The sequence below is a fragment of the Arachis hypogaea genome, chromosome 12 (assembly GCF_003086295.3).
Source record: "Arachis hypogaea cultivar Tifrunner chromosome 12, arahy.Tifrunner.gnm2.J5K5, whole genome shotgun sequence".
Classification (NCBI taxonomy): domain Eukaryota; kingdom Viridiplantae; phylum Streptophyta; class Magnoliopsida; order Fabales; family Fabaceae; genus Arachis; species Arachis hypogaea.
This window is the reverse complement of record NC_092047.1, coordinates 86,727,164-86,747,481: the sequence shown is the minus strand read 5'-3', so window position 1 is coordinate 86,747,481 and position 20,318 is coordinate 86,727,164. Positions and strand designations below refer to the sequence as shown.

Below are 20,318 nucleotides of genomic sequence, written 5' to 3'. Positions count from 1 at the left end.
CTTATTTATTGTCTGAAATTTCTCTAATTATGATAGAAGATAATGATTCTAATTATGATATGATAAAATTATATAATTTTAACAAAATTAATATATGATTCAAAATTACTTATATAATAAAAAATTATCTTAATAATAAATAATTTATATATTTATTTTTATTATACTAAAGTCTATGTATAGTGATTTTTTGTGGTACATGAATCTAAATTTGAGAGTCAACTCATAATTTTATATTTTTTTTTACTACTTCATAAAATAAGAATGTATTCTTCGTTTATTAATTGTTATTGCTCTAAGTTATTCTTATCGTCTAATGTTCCAGTTCGATTGTCTTTTGCCACAATCGTTTACAATGCATCACATCCATGAAATCCCTCATCGAGTTGTCTTCACTGATTCGGGTTCCAACTACATGGATGTAAGCGTTCAAAGAAGGGGCAATAATCTCTACTTTACCGAAGGATGGTTGGATCTACTCACCTATTATGACCAACCTAATGAGATGTGGTTAAAGTTAGCTTTCTTGGGAGGAGCTCGATTTTTTATTGCGAAATTATTTCCACGAAACTTTATGGGGCAAGTTCAAGTTCCATCCCCTCCATGCTTTTTACGTCCGAGAATTTTCGAAGTGGAGCAAATAATGAGATTGAATTCCCTCAATTTAAGTGCAATTTTGCTAAATTCGTGACAAACTGGGATATGCAATTTCAACGATTGGTAATATATTTAAATTTTTTTATTTAAGCTTTTCGTTATTAGAATAATTTTATAACATATTGTGATTTTTTTCATAAATTACCGGCTTTCTTTTGCATGCATGCAATGCCATTGAGGGGAATAAGGATTAGTTTGGTTTTTCGGTGTGGCAATTCTATACCTTGCCGCATTGCATAGATAGCGGATGATGAAACTTATTTAACACGAGGATGGTTTGAATTTGCACGAATTCTAAATGTTCAAACTTACGATGTTATTTCAGTTAGTTGTCGTTACGAGAATAACTCTATTCTATACGTGACTAAGGACTAGAATAGAATCAATATTGTTTAAGTAATTTGGTTTTAATATTAGTATTTGATTAAATTAGTATTAAAAAATTTTAAATTATTGTCTCAAATTATATATTATGAATATTTTTCGTGAATGTGCTATTTTTAAATATTAAATATTTTAATAAAATGAAGTACCGTAAGATATATTTAAGTTTATTTTTATCCTTTATTTCTTTAGTTGTATTTTTATTAAATTCAAAAAAAATCTCTACCTAAACATATAGTAAATTGTTGACCTAAACACAATTTCTTTGCCTAAAAAAATAGATTTTATCTAGAAAAAATAATGAAACATGCATCTTTTGATGATATATACAAAGTGTAATAGAAATAAAGTAAATATTACATCATAATAATATCTTTAATTGCGTTATAATTAGCTCATAAATAATGTATGATTATATTATTTTGGAAAAATATTCTCATTATAGTTATATCAAATTAATATTTAATATATTATTAAACTAATTATCAATTAATGATATTTTTATTTAATATATTATTAAACTAATTATCAATTAATGTATTATCATTTAACTGAATTAATCTAAATATTTAATGAAGATAAAGGATAAATTTATGTTTTGAATATATATTCTTTTTGTATTAATATACGTGTGCATGTCACCTCCATATTTATTTTTTAGATCACTCAATTTTCATTTAACGTAATAGAAACAAAAAAAACTAATAAATAATTACTTTAATTTTTCATTATTCCTATATATAGGCTTTATTTTTTTTTATAATACAATTTATATCCATTTATTTTTATTTTTATATAAAAATTATGTTATATATATATTTATATATTACTTTTTTTAATTCATTCTTATAAATATTAGCATATAATTAATATAGATAACATATATATCGAATAAATATCTTTATTGAATTAATTATAACAACTGATACAAGATAATAATATAGAAATAACTTAATTATAGCAAGAATTTTCATTAAAATAATTGACTAATAATTTGAATATAATTAATATAGTTAAATTGATATAATCGATGTGATTGAGAGTATATGACAATTATAGCAATTATATCAATTTCAAGCATAATTAACATTACTTCATAATAATAATTCACGTGACTAATAACCTATTATGCAATAATAATAATAATAATAATAATAATAATAATAATAATAATAATAATAAAAAGGTCTATACGGTACATGCATTATATTTTAAAGGAAAAATTATTAAAAAAGACCGTTAAGAAAATTTAATTATTAAAAAGGACTTTTAATATTAAAATTATTTAGAAGGACTAATTTTATAATATTTAAAAAAAGATCAAATCTTTTTTGTAAATAGACAAATATATTCTTAGATTATTTATTTATTTATTTATTTTTTAAACATTTTTTTTTTAATTATCACTCATATTCAAATCCTTATTTTTCATCTATAATTTAGAGATATTTGTTGCTGCCAATCACAAAACGTAAGACTTGAGAGTACCTGGGAGTATACTATCTTTCTTCAATTATTCAAGACTTAGCCATTGAATCAAATGCAATAATTGGTGCTGATCTGATTGATCTCTGGCAGGTAAGTTGATTTTTCAATGCTACATTTGGTATACCCTTGCAAAAACATTGCTATTGAGTAATATGTTTCTTTCAAATTCGTTTTTAGATTTTAATGTCTCTGTCCTCTATTAGGACTTGCTTGCTTTGAAGGAATCTATAACTTCTTGCTATTTTAATGTCTCTGTCCTCTATTACCCCTCTGTCCATATCTCACTGCTTTAAGAAACTCACTTCTAGCTACATGCTTCATCAATATGTTATCAATCTTTGGCCCAACTTCATTCTTCCATTTAGTCATCTCTAACTTTGCAGTATATAACAGATTTGCAAGTTTGTCTTTATGCTCCGTTATTAAAGCACAAATACTATGAGTCCTCTCTTTTCTTATCCATGAATTAAATGATTCAGCTACATTGGTAGTTATGAGGTCCCATGGTCGATGAGGAAATTGAGACTTTGCCCATTTGTTAATAGATTCCTTCAAAGCAAGCAAGTCCTGAGGGATAATAGAGGATAGAGACATTAAAATCTAAAAACGAATTTGAAAGAAACATATTACTCAATAGCAATGTTTTTTCAAGGGTATACCAAATGTAGCATTGGAAAATCAACTTACCTTCCAGAGATCAATCAGATCAGCATCAATTATTGCATTTGATTCAATGGCTAAGTCTGGTCTTACGTTTTGTGATTGGCAGCAACAAATGTCTCTGAATTATAGATGAAAAATAAGGATTTGAGTATGAATGATAATTAAAAAAATATTTTAAAAAAAATAAATAAAAAAATAATCTAAGGATATATTTGTCTATTCACAAAAAAGATTTGATCTTTTTTTTAAATATTATAAAATTAGTCTTTTTAAATAATTTTAATATTAAAGGTCCTTTTTAATAATTAAATCTTCTTAACGGTCTTTTTTAATAATTTTTCCTATTTTAAAAAGGTAAAATATATTTTAAAAAAATTAGAGTATCAATAATCAATTGTGATTAATATTAATATCAATAATTAATTTTTATAATTATTTTTGTACTACTAAATACTACATATAGTGTTTTTTTTAGAATAAAAAAGATTGTAATTCATAACATTTTCGTAAAGTTATATCGTATAGATACAAGATTAATTAGATAATAAATTGAATTTTAATTAATATGTTTTATTTTCTGTTCATATTTTTTTATTAATTATTTTACTTTTTATATTTACAATAAATATTGAATGTAAAAAAAATAATATTGAATGTTATCTATTTTATTTATTTAGAGTCATAATTAAATTTGATATAATTATAGCAAGTATCTAGAATTATTTTCCATGATTCTTTCAAGTGATGCTAGGTCCATTTTATAAATATTTTTGGTTTATATTTTAAGTTTATTTGATAAGTAAACCCTTACACGAATCAAAGACAGTGCGATTTTATAGATTTATAAGTGCTAATAACCTTTATATTTAATTTGTTTTATAGTGTGATAATAGCCAATATATTTGTTGGTAGATTTAACTATTACTATATTATTTATGATCACATTCAGTATATATATGTGATTTATTGAAGAAAGTAGATTATTAAAACTGATCAATAATTATTTTAGAGTTAATTTAATTAACACTAGATTAAAAAAAACAAACAAACAAGGCATCATAACATGTTACTTTTTTATTAATCAAATTATTATAATTTAAATTAATTTTAAAAAATAATTTAAAATTATAATTTCAATCTTATCACGTGCATGGCACGGATAATTACACTTATTTTATTCCCTGAAATTAAATGTCGTGCATCAAATTAGTCCCTTCATCATTTTTTTTATAAATTTAAAATTCCCAATATTTTTTATATATTAATTTTAATTATATTTTTTATTATATAATTTTTTATAATAAATTTTTTAATTAATAATTTAAACTTGTATCATTAGAGCACATGTTAGCTAAATAAAAAACTTTATTATTACCTCTTGTGTTTATTTGTATCTGTTTTAATATATTGTTCAAGCCATAGTTACAATAAGTGTTTATATTAATTAATAGTATAATATATGAAAAGGCCGCTTAGCTAAGTATAGATAAAATGAATTATTATAATCGACAGGATAAATCTATCTTATTAATTTAGTGAGAAGTCAATTATATGGGGAATCGGACATTCTTAATACGGATGGAAATAATGAATTTATATTAGTTAACAAGTGCCTTATCAAGTATTCTTAAAATATTTATTAGGTGTTAATATTAAACAGTTTGTATTAAGAAATATTATTATACTCTTAATTTACACTCTTTACTATATCAGTATCAATATCTCATATAATTCTTTTAATAAAATATTGTAGAAAAAAATTTGTATAATTAAAATTAAAATTCTAAAAATATTTTATAAAAGCACTTGTATTTAAATAACTTGTGAAAAGATAAAATTAAAATTAGTGTATTCAAAGATATTAAAAATTTTAAATTTATAAAAAAAAGGAGAAAAAACTGATTAAGGGACTAATTTGATGCACGACATTAAATTTCAAAGACTAAAATGAGTCATTTAATGTAAAGTAAATGACCAATTTGGTGTAAATATAATGATGGCTAGTAAATTACACGTGGACAAATAATATTGTAACACGTGGCATAATCTGACACGTGGCAAAATAGCATTGTGACACGTGGCGTAACCATCTACGTTAGCATGCCACGTATCGTTGACCAACACGACATCATATCGTTACACGTGGCCAAACTATGAGGTGACACGTGTCACCAAAGGTCCACGTCATCAAGCCACGTCAGCGTATAGTTAATGAAAAACAGGTTAGGGACTAATATGGTGCAATTTTTTTTGTCTAACAGATGTAATTAGTGTAATTGGAATCTCAAGGACTATTTTAGTACACGGCATCAATGTCAGGGACCACTTTTGGGATTTAGTCCAAATAGACATAATTTGTTAGCAAAGAAAGACTTGTTCCATGGCTAGACTTATGAGTCTTATGCAAATCTCTAAGCACGTGTTAGTTTTATTGTAGAAAAAAATTTCCATATTCTTGATCTTCATAGTTTGTATAGCTCCAAGAGGATACTTTTTTGAACAATATATGAGTAAAATTTGTGAATAATTTGGCGAATAGTTTAGAGTGAGAATAAAGAAGTGAGAAAAGATAATGATTTTTCTTATAATGAAATAAAAAAAGTATATAAATATAATAGAAGATAGACAAATTCAAATTTATTATGAATTTAATTAATTGATATTTTTATATTTTTAAATTTTAAATTAGATATGTTTGTTTTTTAATTGAATTATCTTCTAATATTTTATTATAAAATTAAAATTAAAATTATTATAAATTTAATTAATTATATTGAATAATATATATAATAAAATAATTGAGATGTTACAAAAGTTATTTTTAAAATTTTGCTTTTAAAAGAAAATTCAAATCGATCTGGCGATTTATTTTTAAAAAAATTAAAATTAGAAAGGTTATTGGAAAATTGCTTTTTTAAAAAATAAATAATTACAATTCATCTCACATTTTGTTAATTTTGAATTCGTTCCCTAATTTGTAAAAGGGAGCCACTCAGATAAAAATGTCAATAACGTCTTTTTTTAAAGATGTTTTTTAATAATTAAAATTTAACACATATAATCGATTAAACTGTGTTATTTTTATTAAAATTAGACCAGACAAATCAATTTAACCGAAAAATTAAGAAATTAAATTTTAAACCGGCCTAAATTAATATTTTTTTATAAAAAATTACTACAATATTCCTATTATAAAAAATAACTAAATTATCACTATTATATATATTTTTTAATTTTAAAAATTCTAAATCCTAACCTTATGACGGTAGAAAAAAAATGACTAGAATTTAAGATTCTCAAAATTATTATGTATAATAGAAATATTTTAGTCATTTTTTATAATAGGGATATTATAATCATTTTCTATAAAAAATAATATTAATTTAGATTAGTTCAAGATTTGATTCACTATTTTTTGATCAAATTAATTTATTTTACCTAATTTTAACAAAAATAATACGATTTAATCGATTATATATGTTAAATTTTAATTATTAAAAAATATAAAAAAAACGTTTTAGACAACTTTATCTGAATGACTCCTTTATAAAATACAAATAAACCCAATTTTGGAAATTTGACACTGTTTTATGCCATAAAATTTTTTAGCCCAATTTTGCTTGCAACATATGGTATGCTGGCCTTGATAAAGTGAATAAATATTCGTAGTTTCAATTTTCATACCACTCAAGATTGCATTTTTGGTTATTTATATTTGATTGTATCAAGTAGAAGTAGAACGACTGTGACTTCACACTTTGGTGCTGCCAACATTCCTCTCTCGTGAATGTCATCAATTTTGGACTGTAGATGCTGGCAAGCTCTCTTTATTTTGTGTTTGAAAATGAAAAAATTGACAGGACTATTATTTTTCTGTTATACATAACCGATAATAATCATACTATACAACGGTAGACACGAGTCCAAAAAATAAATACATAAATAAATAAAAACAAAAAGAAAACAAAAAGAAAAAAGAAAAAAAAAATACCGCAGTAGCCAGTAGACACCATTTTCCGCATCAACTTCACAAATCCTTATTTGTATACCTTTTCTCTTTTAACATATTTTTATTTTTATTATAATTATTAATGTGAAAACATTTTACTAAATGATTATATATATTAAAACTTGGAATTTTGGTGATATGTACTCTAAAAGTATTTATTAAAATAAAAATTTTAAATTATCAATCTTTAATGTATTGAAAATTGTAAAAACTTCCATCATTAAAATTTTCAATGCCTGCTCTCAAAAGACTCATAAGTGATTTTCTAGTATAATTCAAAATTTTATTTATTTAACCAATAATATAGGAGTAATACACAATTAATCTTTTGATATAACCTATGGCTATGCGCTTAGCTTAGCATACCAGGTGGTTATTATCGTTCTTAAATTTAGAGTATATCTACACATATTAAAAATAGAATAAATCATATTAATAACAAATTATATATTAATCAACCCTATAAAATGCTAATGAGTTATAGCTCAAATGACATAGTCTTTCCATACTCAATTAAGAAGTTGCGGGTTCGAGTTTCATATCTTTGGTTAAAAAAAAAAAAATCCTATAAAATATATAGTAAACTATAAAATACAAATTAAAAATTTATTATTATTAAAATATATATTAAATTTATTATTAGTAAAAAATTTGGAAATTTTTTATATATAAAATTTTGTAATTAATAATCTTATCAGTTATCATTTCCTAAATTATTCATAGTATAATAATAATAAAACTGACAAACATGTCTGACCTACATGGCATTTCTTTTGGCATTTACTTGACTTTCTTGTCTTTCTCCATCTCTTTCCTTTTCGCTAAGTCATCAAATCATACCCAATTTTCTTGGTTCTCCTATTTTCCATTTTTTTCTTCAGCATTCTGAGAAGGTAGTTTACTCTCTTAAATCTTAATTAATAATCAATAATTGTGGAATGTTGTTTTACTAATTTCTTATGTGATATTTGTTAGCACCTCTTCATGGTTGCTGAAATCCATTAGTTTTTGTGTTTAGTTAAATGCTCTTCTAGCTACAAGAGGTTTTGTTACTAGAAATTGACAATCTCAAAAAAAGAACCTTGTTGATAAATCATGAGCTTCTTCAGTGCTTTCATTCTGTTTGTGTGTTCTAGATTCTTCTAAAGTTTTCCAATGGAGAGTGACAAGATGGAAGATTATGAAGTGATACAGCAGCTTGGAAGAGGAACATTGGGTGCCACTTTTCTTGTTCTCCATAAAACTCAGAAACAACGGTAAATAATCTGCTCCTTTTTCTGTTCTTTTGGTTTTTTTTGGTGTAACTGCTATATCATGCATCATGAAGGGTTCAAGATCCATTGTTTTTCAATGTTGCTGTAATTTTAGTGTTTAGTTGTGAGAATTAGAAGCAATGTGAGGTCTCTAACTCTATAGCAGTTAGCATTTAATTTGAATGATTGCATTTTAAAATTTATTCTTAGTACACAAATTGAAAACCCTACTATTAAAAAGGCAACATTCTTTCTCCCCTTTTGAATAGAATTGTGTGTTTAATTGTTGGCACTGGAACTGGAAACCCAGTTAATTCAATAACTGTTAACTTTCCATACTTTGCTATTTTATGAAAGTTTTTGGAGATGGAAACTTGTCATGTTCTTTAACTGTTGCTATACATTGATGATTTAATTCCTGGTAGGTGTGTGCTGAAGAAGATTCGGTTCTCTAAGCAAACAGATAAGTCACAGCTATCATCAGCACCCCAAGAGGTTGGTTGGTGTAACAACCCCCTTTATGCACTTGATGGGTATCTTAATTGTCATCATTATGGTCTTATTAGTATTATTATTCTCTTTCTACATTCTATCCTAATTGATTTTACAGGCTATTATTCTTTTGCATGAAATTGAATATTGTTTTTCAATATATATATATTTATATATATGGGTCCATTTGTTTCTGTTCTTAGTTTTGTGTAGAAGCTGAAATGAGTAATTTCTATGGACAGTGGGTTTTTTAGTTTAAAACAAAAAAAAATTTTTTTTTTTCAAAGAGAAAAAGTTGAACAAACTGCACTGTAAGTACTTAAATAGTAACAATTAATCGATTCTTACTATTGTTTGATTAGCATGAATTGGCCAAACTAACTAGTTTCTACTGCTCAATAATTTTATTGTCTTCCATTATGATCTGTGATTGCATTGTAGTTAGCTATGTCCCTGTGATAGGTAAACCATCTGAATGCGGTCAAGAGTAGAAGAAATTATTTCCTCTGCACAGACACAGTAAAAAATGATGGCTACCAGTGAAACCAAATTTAATTTGATGAAAATCTTCTAAGTTTTATGCTAAACATCATTATTTTTTTAATTATTCATCAAATGTCCAGAGTGGACAAGGTAATTAAATTTTACAGTTCATGTAAATTAGAGTTTAGGTAAACTTGAATTGTAAAACTTAACTTGTAAACTCGTAAGATTACACTGCCCTATGGCTGATTCTTTGCAGAATTCTTTGTTCGGCGTTTTTGGAGAATCTTGGCTGTGCCCCGCATCATTTGATCAGTTTCTTTTGTATGATGTTTGAAGGTTTTAGGAGAAAGAACAAGGCAAAATCTTTGGTGCAATGTGCAATATATGCCACTATATGGAGTATTTGGCTAGAATGCAATCTATGCACATTTAGTGATAGATTCTCTGTTGAAAAATTATTGTTTGGGATAGAATTAGGCATCTAGCATCTATACGGTCTAAAGCATATGTTTTTTTTTCAAAGACTTTCCCTCTCATACATGATTAGATATTGGAAAGCTACACATCATTGAAGTTTGTGGTTTTTGTATTTCTTTTGGTCTTGTAGGATATCTTTTCCTCCACTCCTTTGTATTGTTTCTTATATCTTAATGATATGTAAGAGCTTACTTGAAAAATGGTAAACCTGATTTGGGGAGTTATATCTCTAAATTCTTAGAGTTAACTTGAGAGTTTAATTAACTTTGAGAGTGGAGGCAATTTGTTCTGTGGGACTGATTATTTATTTTTAATGCTTTCAAAATGTTGTGGGCACTATGTGATACACTGATACTGGGATTTATATTTTGACCCAAGTACCATCTGGAGCTAGGTTTCTACAAATATAAGATAAGATGGTATTCTTAAGACTGGTTTAATTGGCATCAATGCCAAGAGGTTTACAGAAGCTGGAATTGAATGTAGTTTCCTACCTGCTTATAGAAGAATGACAATGTTGTCTCACTTTCTGTTATAGATGAACCTGATTGCAAAACTAAGTAGCCCTTATATTGTGGAGTGCAAAGATGCTTGGGTAGAAAAGGTATAGAAATGATCTATTTTATTTTTATTCTTATATGCCATTTGTGTATTTATATAAAGGTGAAATGTCAAAGTTGAAATTCTATGGATGTATCGACTTGTTTCAATGTTTATCTATATTTAAGATATTATTTCATGTTGTGTAGGGGGACTATGTATACATTATATCTGCTTATTGTGAAGGAGGTGACATGTAAGTACAGTAATTTTTGTTACACTAATGGTTTCTAGCATAAATTAAGATGTAAGCATATTGTTTCAGTAATACATGTTTTCATAGATGATATCTGAAAAGGAAATTTTATTTTATTTTATTTTAATTTTAATAAATGAATGTTTCATTGGCTTTGTACTTGTAAAATGTAAACTATTTACCTGAAAGCTTAAGCAATTGTGTAGAAGGTCCAGAATGTTCTTCTTAAATTGAGACATTTTTTCAAGTGAAATCCTGTTGAATGTAAAATGTATATAGAATATGAACTTTTATACTAGACTAAATGTTATATAGCATTGTACATTTGGAATGGTGGTGTTATTCTGAACTTTAATTATTAGATGGGTAAAGTATGTTTTTTGTTCCTGAAGTTTGGCAAAAATTTTAAAAATACCCCTAAGTTTTATTTTGTCCCAGAAGTTTTTGATTTGCATCAACTATACCCCTGACCGCTATTTTTTCAAAAAATTTAGGACCAATTCAACAATTTCATAAGAACAATTTTCAACACAAGCAAATCAAGCATAATTTTCATGCATTTTTGTTGGATTGGTCTTAAATTTTTTGAAAATTTAGCTATCAGGGGTATATTCGATGTAAATCGAAAACTTTTGTGACAAAATTAAAACAAAATAAAAGTTAAGGGTATTTTTAAAACTTTTGCTGAACTTCAAGGATAAAAAAATATACTTTACCCTTATTAGATTGAAGGTGACAGGTATTCAACTTTAAACATGACCAATATAATTTGAATAAAATGTTAAATAAATTCTTCTGTTGAAAGATAAGCTATTAGATAAGAGGACTGACATGAAAGTGCTCTGTAATCATGGTCATCAAATTATCTATCTATATCAATTTTTTTTATTTGATGTAACTTTTCGTAATGTACTGGTAATAACCGGGCTTATCGATGAATATGTTGGGATACCATCACCTAGCCACAGATCAAGACATCTAAACATACTGAAAGTTAAGAACAAAACGCAAATGAACGAACCAGAAAAGGACAAGTATCAGGTCCCAACTCCCAAGCACCAGACCACGCCCATACCCACACCAACCTAATTCATATAAACTGTGTATTTGATACTAGATTCTTATTGCACTACAAGGAGCTAGCTTGTTCTAACTGGAAAAATTAAGAGGAGTAAGAATACTGAATTTTGGGTATAGATTAGAAACCAAATGACCAGTATAGTGAAGATGTTTTGAATTATTTTGCAAAAGTTGGCTGGTTCAAAGCTTGTCAAAAGGGATCAGTTTAACATGGGTTTCCTGGCTTTTAAAATACATTCTTTAAGGGTTAACTAGACAAGTCAGGGAATAAATTGGGTTCAAAATAATCTCTTTGGTGGAAAAAGCTTTTAGATCCCTGAGTTCTAAATTGGACTCGAATAACTGGTTCCTGGTTTTCCAGTCTGACTAGGAACAATTTGGTTATGAAAAGATGGCATAATTGATTACCAATATCTGTGTTGTCACATCTTTTCTGCTGATAGAATTGTTATTTGTCCAATGCTCTGCTTATTCTCCTCTAGAACACAGCGAATCATCCACATTCCCAAGTCCATCATGTTTAATACTTCCTCTTCCTGTATTCTTGGGATGGTGTATCATGTACTGTGTACTATAGAAATAAGGCAAAAGGTTCTGCAAATATGAAAGCACTGGGGTCACTTGGTTGAGTTAGTCCCAGCGGTTGGAGGCTCTGAACAATTTTAACCATTGGTTTGCTAGATTGGTCTCCCCACTAGCAATTTTAACAATTTTAGCTTGACCATTTGGAAAGTATGATGCTCCTTTCATCTGCATTTTGGTCACCAGAGCTGTACACTGCAAATTGTCATCTGATTGGCTGCATTTTAGATTTTTGTCAACTTCCCAATTTCATCTTGGTTAATTATATGTAGCCTTCTCTGCTTCTTCATGCCTCCTTCATATGTGTCTTCCTGCCACTTCTATAAGTGAATCGATAGAGGTTATTTCCTGCCACTTCTTCATGCCTCCATCTAGACGTGTTTTATTGCTTATTCTATGATATTGATAGCAATGTTTGTCATTAATGCATAGCGGAGAACCTTGAACAATCCTTGTCAATTGATGTTTATTTTTTACCCCCAAAATAAACCAAATAACCTTTCTGCTTAGAACCTTGATTGGAAGACACAACAGCAGCAACAAGCAACAAAGCTTGATCAACAAATTATAATAATCTTTTCATAGCATAATAATGTTCCAGGAGTTCTCAACTCTCATGTATTGTAATTGCATATATGTAATCATTTATGCACTAAGGAGTCCTAATTATGGAACACATTCATTCTTGTTGAGCAGGGCTCAGTATATAAAGAAAGCCCGAGGATCATTCTTCCCTGAGGAGGTAATGAATAAAGTTTTATAGTTCCTGTAGGGTATTTTGATGGAGAAGGGAAGGAAAGGTTGATAAAATCTCTCTTTCTGGGGGACCTTCTAAAATGAGAGGGATGAAATAATGAATTATCATTTAACCCTAAGAAAAATGTTCCTTATCAACTTTATGGATACTTTCTAGTTCCTTGTTTGGTTTTAGTCTATGCCCTCTCATATTTTTTCCTTCATTTCCTATATTTTCTCATTGAATTCCTTATCTCTCTCCTCTCCTTATGTTTGTGTCCCACCCATGCTTTGCTGCCTTTTTCTCCTCTAGAGAGTTTGCAAATGGATGACTCAGTTGTTGCTAGCTGTGGACTACCTGCACTCCAATCGAGTACTCCACAGAGATCTTAAGGTATTGCCTATTTCCTTGTTCTGGAAGAGAAATCCTTACATGATGTTTATATTGATACAACTTAATTTAATTTCAGTGTTCCAACATACTCCTCACGAGAGACAATAACATTCAGATAGGTATGAAGGGTTTATGCTTTGAAACCTTGTCACTTTTAGTTTCCATATTCTGTTTCATGTTGCCTGAAGAATATGGATGATGCAGGTGACTTTGGTCTTGCAAAGCTACTTAATAAAGAAGACCTTCCTTCCCCGGTATTGCATATTAATATCTCATTGTTTTTCTCTGCTGCCTTCTTTGATATACTTGTTTGTAGTTGTTTCCCTTGTAGTGGACTATCAGGCCCTATGAAACACAAATACTTCGTTTACAGTCACATATGTGTATCATATGCTGCATAAATATTACTACCTGAAGTTCTTAAATTTGTGACAACTTTTTCATAAAATTGTTGTGTTTACATGTTTAGAACTCATTTGTATTTGTGCAACATAGGCCATGCCAAGAAATTGATGTTTTTCAATGTAAAATGGACAGCTCTTTTCCTCTTTCTCAATATTCAATTATTCATAACACTAATGATTAGATACCTATTACCTAACTAGCTACACATTGATGTTTACTTATTGTTTGTGCCATTATATCTTTAGGTTATTGGAACTCCAAACTACATGTGTCCTGAGCTTCTAGATAATATACCTTACGGTTATAAATCCGATATATGGACCCTTGGTAAGAGTTACGGATGCCTGATTCTAACAGTCGTATGATACTGACGTTGTCTAAGAATGACATCTCTTTGTATGTAAAGGTTGCTGCATGTTTGAAATCGTCGCACATCAACCAGCATTTCGTGCTCCGGTAACAACAAACTTTAAGCATCTGCAAGCATTTGGTGTTATTATTACAATGAAGTCTTCCATGGATTATTGAGCAAAATAATTTGACGAATGAATGAAACAGGACAGGGCAGGACTAATCAATAAAATAAATAGATCCTCCATTTCTCCATTTCCAATTGTTTACACTCCCACACTGTAAGTAGCTTCCTCAAACTACTAGTAGTGACTATTGTTGCTTTTGATCAATGATAAAAATATTTTCCTTAAAGAGTGAACATAACCAATTAACTATATTTTAATTCAATGAAAGGTTGCCATTATTTTCCCACTGTTTCTTCATTCTATATATATATATATATTTGAAATTCTGTAACTTGAATTGAGGTGACCTATGTTCAACAGGAAACAACTGATTAAAAGCATGCTGAGGAGAAATCCAGAACATAGACCTACAGTTGAGTCCAACCGAGCCTTTGTTGAGTCTTTTGAATTAATATGGAACTGTTGATTCTTAAGCTGCTTTTCTTTGTAAACAGGCAGCCGAGTTATTAAGGCATCCTCATTTACTACCTTATGTTCTTCGCTGTCGCAATGCATCGCCTGTTTTTCTTCCGGTACATCTCATAAATAGTAGCCCAAAGGATAAAACAAAGCAATCTCCCAAAAAATCTAGTGGTGGCAGAGATCATAGAGAAAAACAAGAAGGATTTGCAAATCATATGGAGCAAGTTCGTCTTATTGAGGGAAATGCGGAGGTACATGTAACTAATCATCATAATGATGGCAAACTAACAGTCTCGACAAGTGCCGAAGACTTCCTTGAAACCAAGATGGTTGATCCTACCAGCTACACGATGGAAACTGCAGCCAGTGTTAGTGGCTCGAAAGATGGGTCAATTACTTCTGATTCAACCATTTGCAGTGTGTGCAAGGAAGCAGACTTTAAAGGTAGACTTGCGAAGGAAGCAACAGAAAGTGAGATCACATCAAAGAGTACACTAGATTCTGTGAATGTGGAACAAGGATTTGCTGCTGAAAATTTTCTCCAGTCAGATTCAGTTAATGTAACTACAGCAGCCACAAAAATCGAAGACACTCTTCCCAAACCCATGGACTCCTGTAAATCAATAATGTCTAGTCAAGACAGTACTGTCGGCAATGATAAAGATGACTTTGTCAACGAAGAAAGATCATCCCCAGTTTTGCAGCCGGTCAGGCTCGAGAAAGACACCGAATCTGATGGCAGCTTAAAGAAAAGTGAAAACCATGATGCATTTACTGAAGTCTCACATTTGGACTGCTTGTCATCTGCAAGTAACGATACACTTCCCGGCAAGGATGAAGGTGTTGCAACCACAGCTGCGCATAAAGAAGGCAGTAATGCTGCAGTAGTTGTTGATAAAACGACAAATGGCATTTCTTTAAGCAGACCTACTTCAAAAGGTGGGGACGGAACAACAAAGAGCGTGTTGATTAATAGATCCCAGAACAGAGCTGATGCTCTGGAAGCTTTGCTTGAGTTATGTGCTCAGCTGCTTAAACAAGGGAAACTTGATGAACTGGCTGCTGTGTTAAGACCATTTGGAGAAGACACTGTCTCATCAAGAGAAACAGCAATATGGCTGACAAAGAGTCTTCTTTCATCACAGAAATTTAATTCAGAAACCTAATATGGGAGGTAGTTCTCATTAGTTACCTTCTTTCATTTCAAAATAATTCTACGTTTGGACAAAGCAGTACATTAAGAACTCAGTACATCTGAATAGAATATCAGATATATTGGTTTTTTAATGTGATATGTTGTCCAAATTAATTATAATTGTTTTGAATTGAAGGGAATACATTATTGTAGGAAATGTGTATTGATTGGTACACGAGCTTGCTTCTATGAGACAGTGGTTTGCTTGAAGATTGGAGATTTGAAAAATAACATCCCACAAATTTCTTTTTTGGTGTGTTTGGGACTTTGGGTTATTGTAAATGGATTGGATTATATATATATATATATATATATATATATATTTTTTTTTTGGTCTTATACATTACACAACACACCCACTCACACACACCTTACTACTACTAACATGGTTCTATATTCCTCACTGAGGATTCGAACCTGGGTGCAGCTTCTAGCTAGGCAGGTGATGCTGCCATTGATCCAAGGCCTCAGCTGCGGATTGGAATATATTTGAAAAGCTTTTTTTTTTTTTTGTCAAGTGGATAGGACAACCCCCAATCCTAGGTATCACAACACACACATCCACACACCCACACTTTGAGGTTTTACAAACCTCGTCCCAGTCTCAGCTGGGGTTCGGACTTGGTGTAGCTCAATTAAGAGGCAATATAATTGCCACTTGGTCTAGACCTCAGCTGCCAAATATATTTGAAAAGCTTGAATGTTCATTGGGGTTTTGTTTTTTGTGAGCTATAACTATTGTCTATTGATTGCATGGACATAAACACGATTTTTTCTTTTAGAATTATTGTAGATATGTAGTTTTGGATTCCGGCTCCATTTTAATACCAAAAAAAAAAAGAAAAACAAGAGAAATAGTACTGTGCAAGTCGGTTCAAAAAAATTACAGTATACGAGAAGTGGACAAATCAAGATCACAGCAATGGAAGTAGTAAGAAACACAGCATGAACAATACTTGATATTTTTATTTGGATAAAGTGGACAAATCAAGATCACAGCAATGGAAGTAGTAAGAAACACAGCATGAACAATACTTGATATTTTTATTTGGATAAAGTATATTTTTTGTTTCTAATATTTTTTAAAAATTTTAAAAGTATCTTAAGTTTTAATTTATTTCAATTTTATCTTTCAAGTTTTTGATTTAAATATCAATTTTATTCTTATAATTAATTTTTTGATAATTAATATTTTTTTTTCAATTATATCCTTCCTCTATCCCACCACCACCATCATCATCACACTCCTCTCTTTTTTTCTCTCTCTCTCTTTCCCCGTCCTCACCATCATCTCCTCCACCGTGAAGAACCACTATCAACCTCCTTCTCCATCATCATCGGCCATAACCCTCTTTCTCCTTTCTCCTCCGACCCTCCATCTCCACCCGCATCGGCATCAGCCGCAAGTCCTTCCGCCTTGAGAAATTCGTCCAAGACCTTAACTCCCTCCAGACCCTACACAAACCGCACGTCTCCTCCGATCTCGACTTCTTTCTCTCCGTCGTTGTCTTCGACAGCGAGGGAGTCTATTACTTCATCGAACAACTCGTGTGGCTCGCCAAATCGGGACTCATCGATCTGAAGTGGTCACGTTCGTTCAGAGGAGGTCTGAGGAGATGGATGGAGATGAAACAGGGTTAGGAGCACTGAAGCCAAATGGAGCTTCGAGGAGGATTTTCGCTTTCTGTGAAGAGCAATAGGGTTAGAAAAAGTTGTGGAGTTGGTATGGTTTTTCAAAATTTCATGTTAATTTTTAGTTCAAATCAGTGAAAATTTTTCTTCTGAAATGGTCATTGATGGGTACAAATTTGAGCTTGAACACTGACAAAGATAAATATTGTTGTAGCTTGTGGTGGTGGAATATTACATTTATTTCTGCAGTTTTGTAATTGACACCAGTAGTGGCCATGGGGACAGAGCATGAATTAGAAAAGGGGAAATAATGCTTATTCCAATATCCCCTTGTACTTAGATCGTTTGATTTGTCTTTGGATGATCTCTTTATATTCTACAGGAACTTGAAAAGAAATGTTCTAAAATGTTAAATACAATTGGATGGGTATTCTTACATAATGGTCGTGATGGAGAGTCGGAGGAAAAAGAAGAAAGAAGAATAAAGGGAGGTATGAGAGGCGATGATGGAGAAGGAGGTTGATAGTAGTTACTTGATGACGATGGTGGTGGAGATGATGGTGAAGAGAGAGAGAGATAGAGCGAGATGATGATGATGGAATAGGAGAGGGGTATAATTGAAAGAAAAATATTAATTATCAAAAAATTAACTATAAGGGTAAAATTGTTACAAATTGAAAATTTGAAGGATAAAATTGAAATAAATTAAAATTTAGGAATATTTTTAAAATTTTTAATAAACATCAAAAACAAAAAATATATTTTATTTTTTTTTATTTTGATTGAGGATGTCTTTTAGTACAATGAGAGGTCTCTAACTTCTGCCCAGGCTTGATATTACCCTTTCTAAATGACGCCACCTATTTATAGGCAAATAAGAAGATACCATTGTCCTTTTTACTTAGGTGCCATAACTTCTGTTGTTTTCTTCTCATGCCATTGTAAAGCTTTCTCAAAACAATAGGAACATTTCATTTCTTCTACTTATTTTATTCGATATTCAAACTCCGTCATTTATACTTTGAAGAAAAATCAGGAATATAATTGCATATAGTATTTTGGGTAACAATTGCAGGGAGTTGAAATAATCAAATTAATCTCCTGGGCACAAGGGGTTGCAAGCTAGGAAAAACAAGGATCTAATATATCCTGCAGTGATGGGAAAGAAGAATAAGGATCAATGAGACAAGAAGAAATGTAGAAATTTAGAGGGAAGGTTCATGAACTCACAATGCAGACTACTCTTTGTTCGTGAGTTACCTTTGTTATATGAGATTGCCTCTTGATTTTTCACAATGGCTTCCTGCCAAATTTTCTGAGTGGTGAGAATGGTGAAGGAGGAGGTGATCTACAAAGACATTCTGATAAGTTAGTAGGTATCTAAGAGGTAGAGTTTGTGAGGGTTTAAAAGATCATACATGGAGGAGCGGGTAGCTCCTTTTTATATAGGGTTAGTCGTATCTTTGAGTTTATTACAAAACTAAGGGTCTTTTGAATTTTGAATTCGAAAAGTTGTTAAAGCATTGTTGGGTCAGATGATACTCGAACGACCTTAGACCCATGTGGAGCTAAAGGTATCTTATTGGGTTAGAGTAAGGTCGTTTGGGCCTGAGGCTAAGTCCACAATAGTGCCCCAAAACGTGATGTGTCCGAACTGACGGTGTCACATTTCTGTGGACCCAATTGATTGTCATGCTTTAACGCCTGATGAAGTGGTTCCCACGTGAGCAGTCAAAAGCTTCTAGTTTTTTGCTCGAAGTTGTGTGCACTTCTCGAGGCATCATATTAATTGACGTGAGTGGAATTTAAATGCTACTAGTTGAAGATTTTACAATTTTACCATTAGTCCTTTCATATTCTTTTGCATTTTGGAGGTTACATATATTTATTTCAAAATCGCTTCATTTTTTCTTTATTTTCCTTCATTTCTTCCCTTTTCTTTGTGGATCTCTTCGTCACTTTTCTCAGAATTGTGATTTCTACTGCTAGCACCAGTGGCCTTTTTGCTTACTTTAGTCACAGCATTGTCCTTCGTCATATGTTTCCTTTTTTCCTTACGGTTCCTTGTGTTTAATTCTCCTTTTTCTTCAAGTATGTTTTTGACCAAACGGTTTTGTTTGTTTTTTCTAGTCATTTTGGAGTAGCTCCTGTGTCTGTTTCTCTTTATGATGAACATGTCTGTTAAGATTCTTGGTAGAAATGTTGGTAGAAATGCTTGACAGGTTAGAAGGGATAGTACCGCTGCATCTTGATGGAATTGGCTTTTTAGTGCACACTTACTTTTGCTAGCATAGTTTTCTCTATTACTGTAGTATTGTGCTAGGCTCATGATGGTAGTGGTACTCCCATTTGTAAGCATAGTGCGAAGAAGAGCTGATCCTCAACCTCGGGGACTCGTCTTCCCTGATCAAGGGATTCCCAAAATTTATTATTAAAGTACATCCGATACAGTGGCAACACCCTCGTGACTTAATGAGGATGCTTTGAAAAAGCTCCATGAAGCCAGAGTGATTTGCAAAGGAGGTGCGATAGAAGCATAGTATGACCTTTCCCTTCTCGATCCGCAGGAGCGCATATGTTATGTTAAATTTTCAGCTCCTCGTGTTCGGATTGGATGTGGGTTTACAAACCCATGTTTAGTGTCTTGGG

General features: G+C 30.4%; 1 protein-coding gene across 3 annotated transcripts; it reads left to right on the top strand.

Moving 5' to 3' along the window:
* The first annotated feature begins 7,955 nt into the window (after positions 1–7,955).
* On the top strand, positions 7,956–16,297 carry LOC112727635 (serine/threonine-protein kinase Nek6). 3 transcript variants are annotated; one of them, XM_072209431.1, is made up of 15 exons: positions 7,956–8,094; positions 8,338–8,457; positions 8,880–8,949; positions 10,448–10,513; positions 10,659–10,705; positions 13,064–13,109; positions 13,416–13,496; positions 13,573–13,615; positions 13,701–13,750; positions 14,147–14,228; positions 14,308–14,357; positions 14,460–14,533; positions 14,741–14,792; positions 14,875–16,016; positions 16,191–16,297. In XM_072209431.1, exons 2-14 carry the CDS (start codon positions 8,357–8,359, stop codon positions 16,006–16,008), a joined length of 1,896 nt encoding a protein of 631 aa, XP_072065532.1. In that variant the 5' UTR covers positions 7,956–8,094; positions 8,338–8,356; the 3' UTR covers positions 16,009–16,016; positions 16,191–16,297. The 3 variants fall into 3 exon arrangements, with proteins under 3 accessions (XP_072065532.1, XP_025633257.1, XP_025633258.1); XM_025777472.3 differs by having other exon boundaries at positions 14,875–16,297; XM_025777473.2 differs by having other exon boundaries at positions 9,689–10,513; positions 14,875–16,297.
* Positions 16,298–20,318: the final 4,021 nt, after the last annotated feature.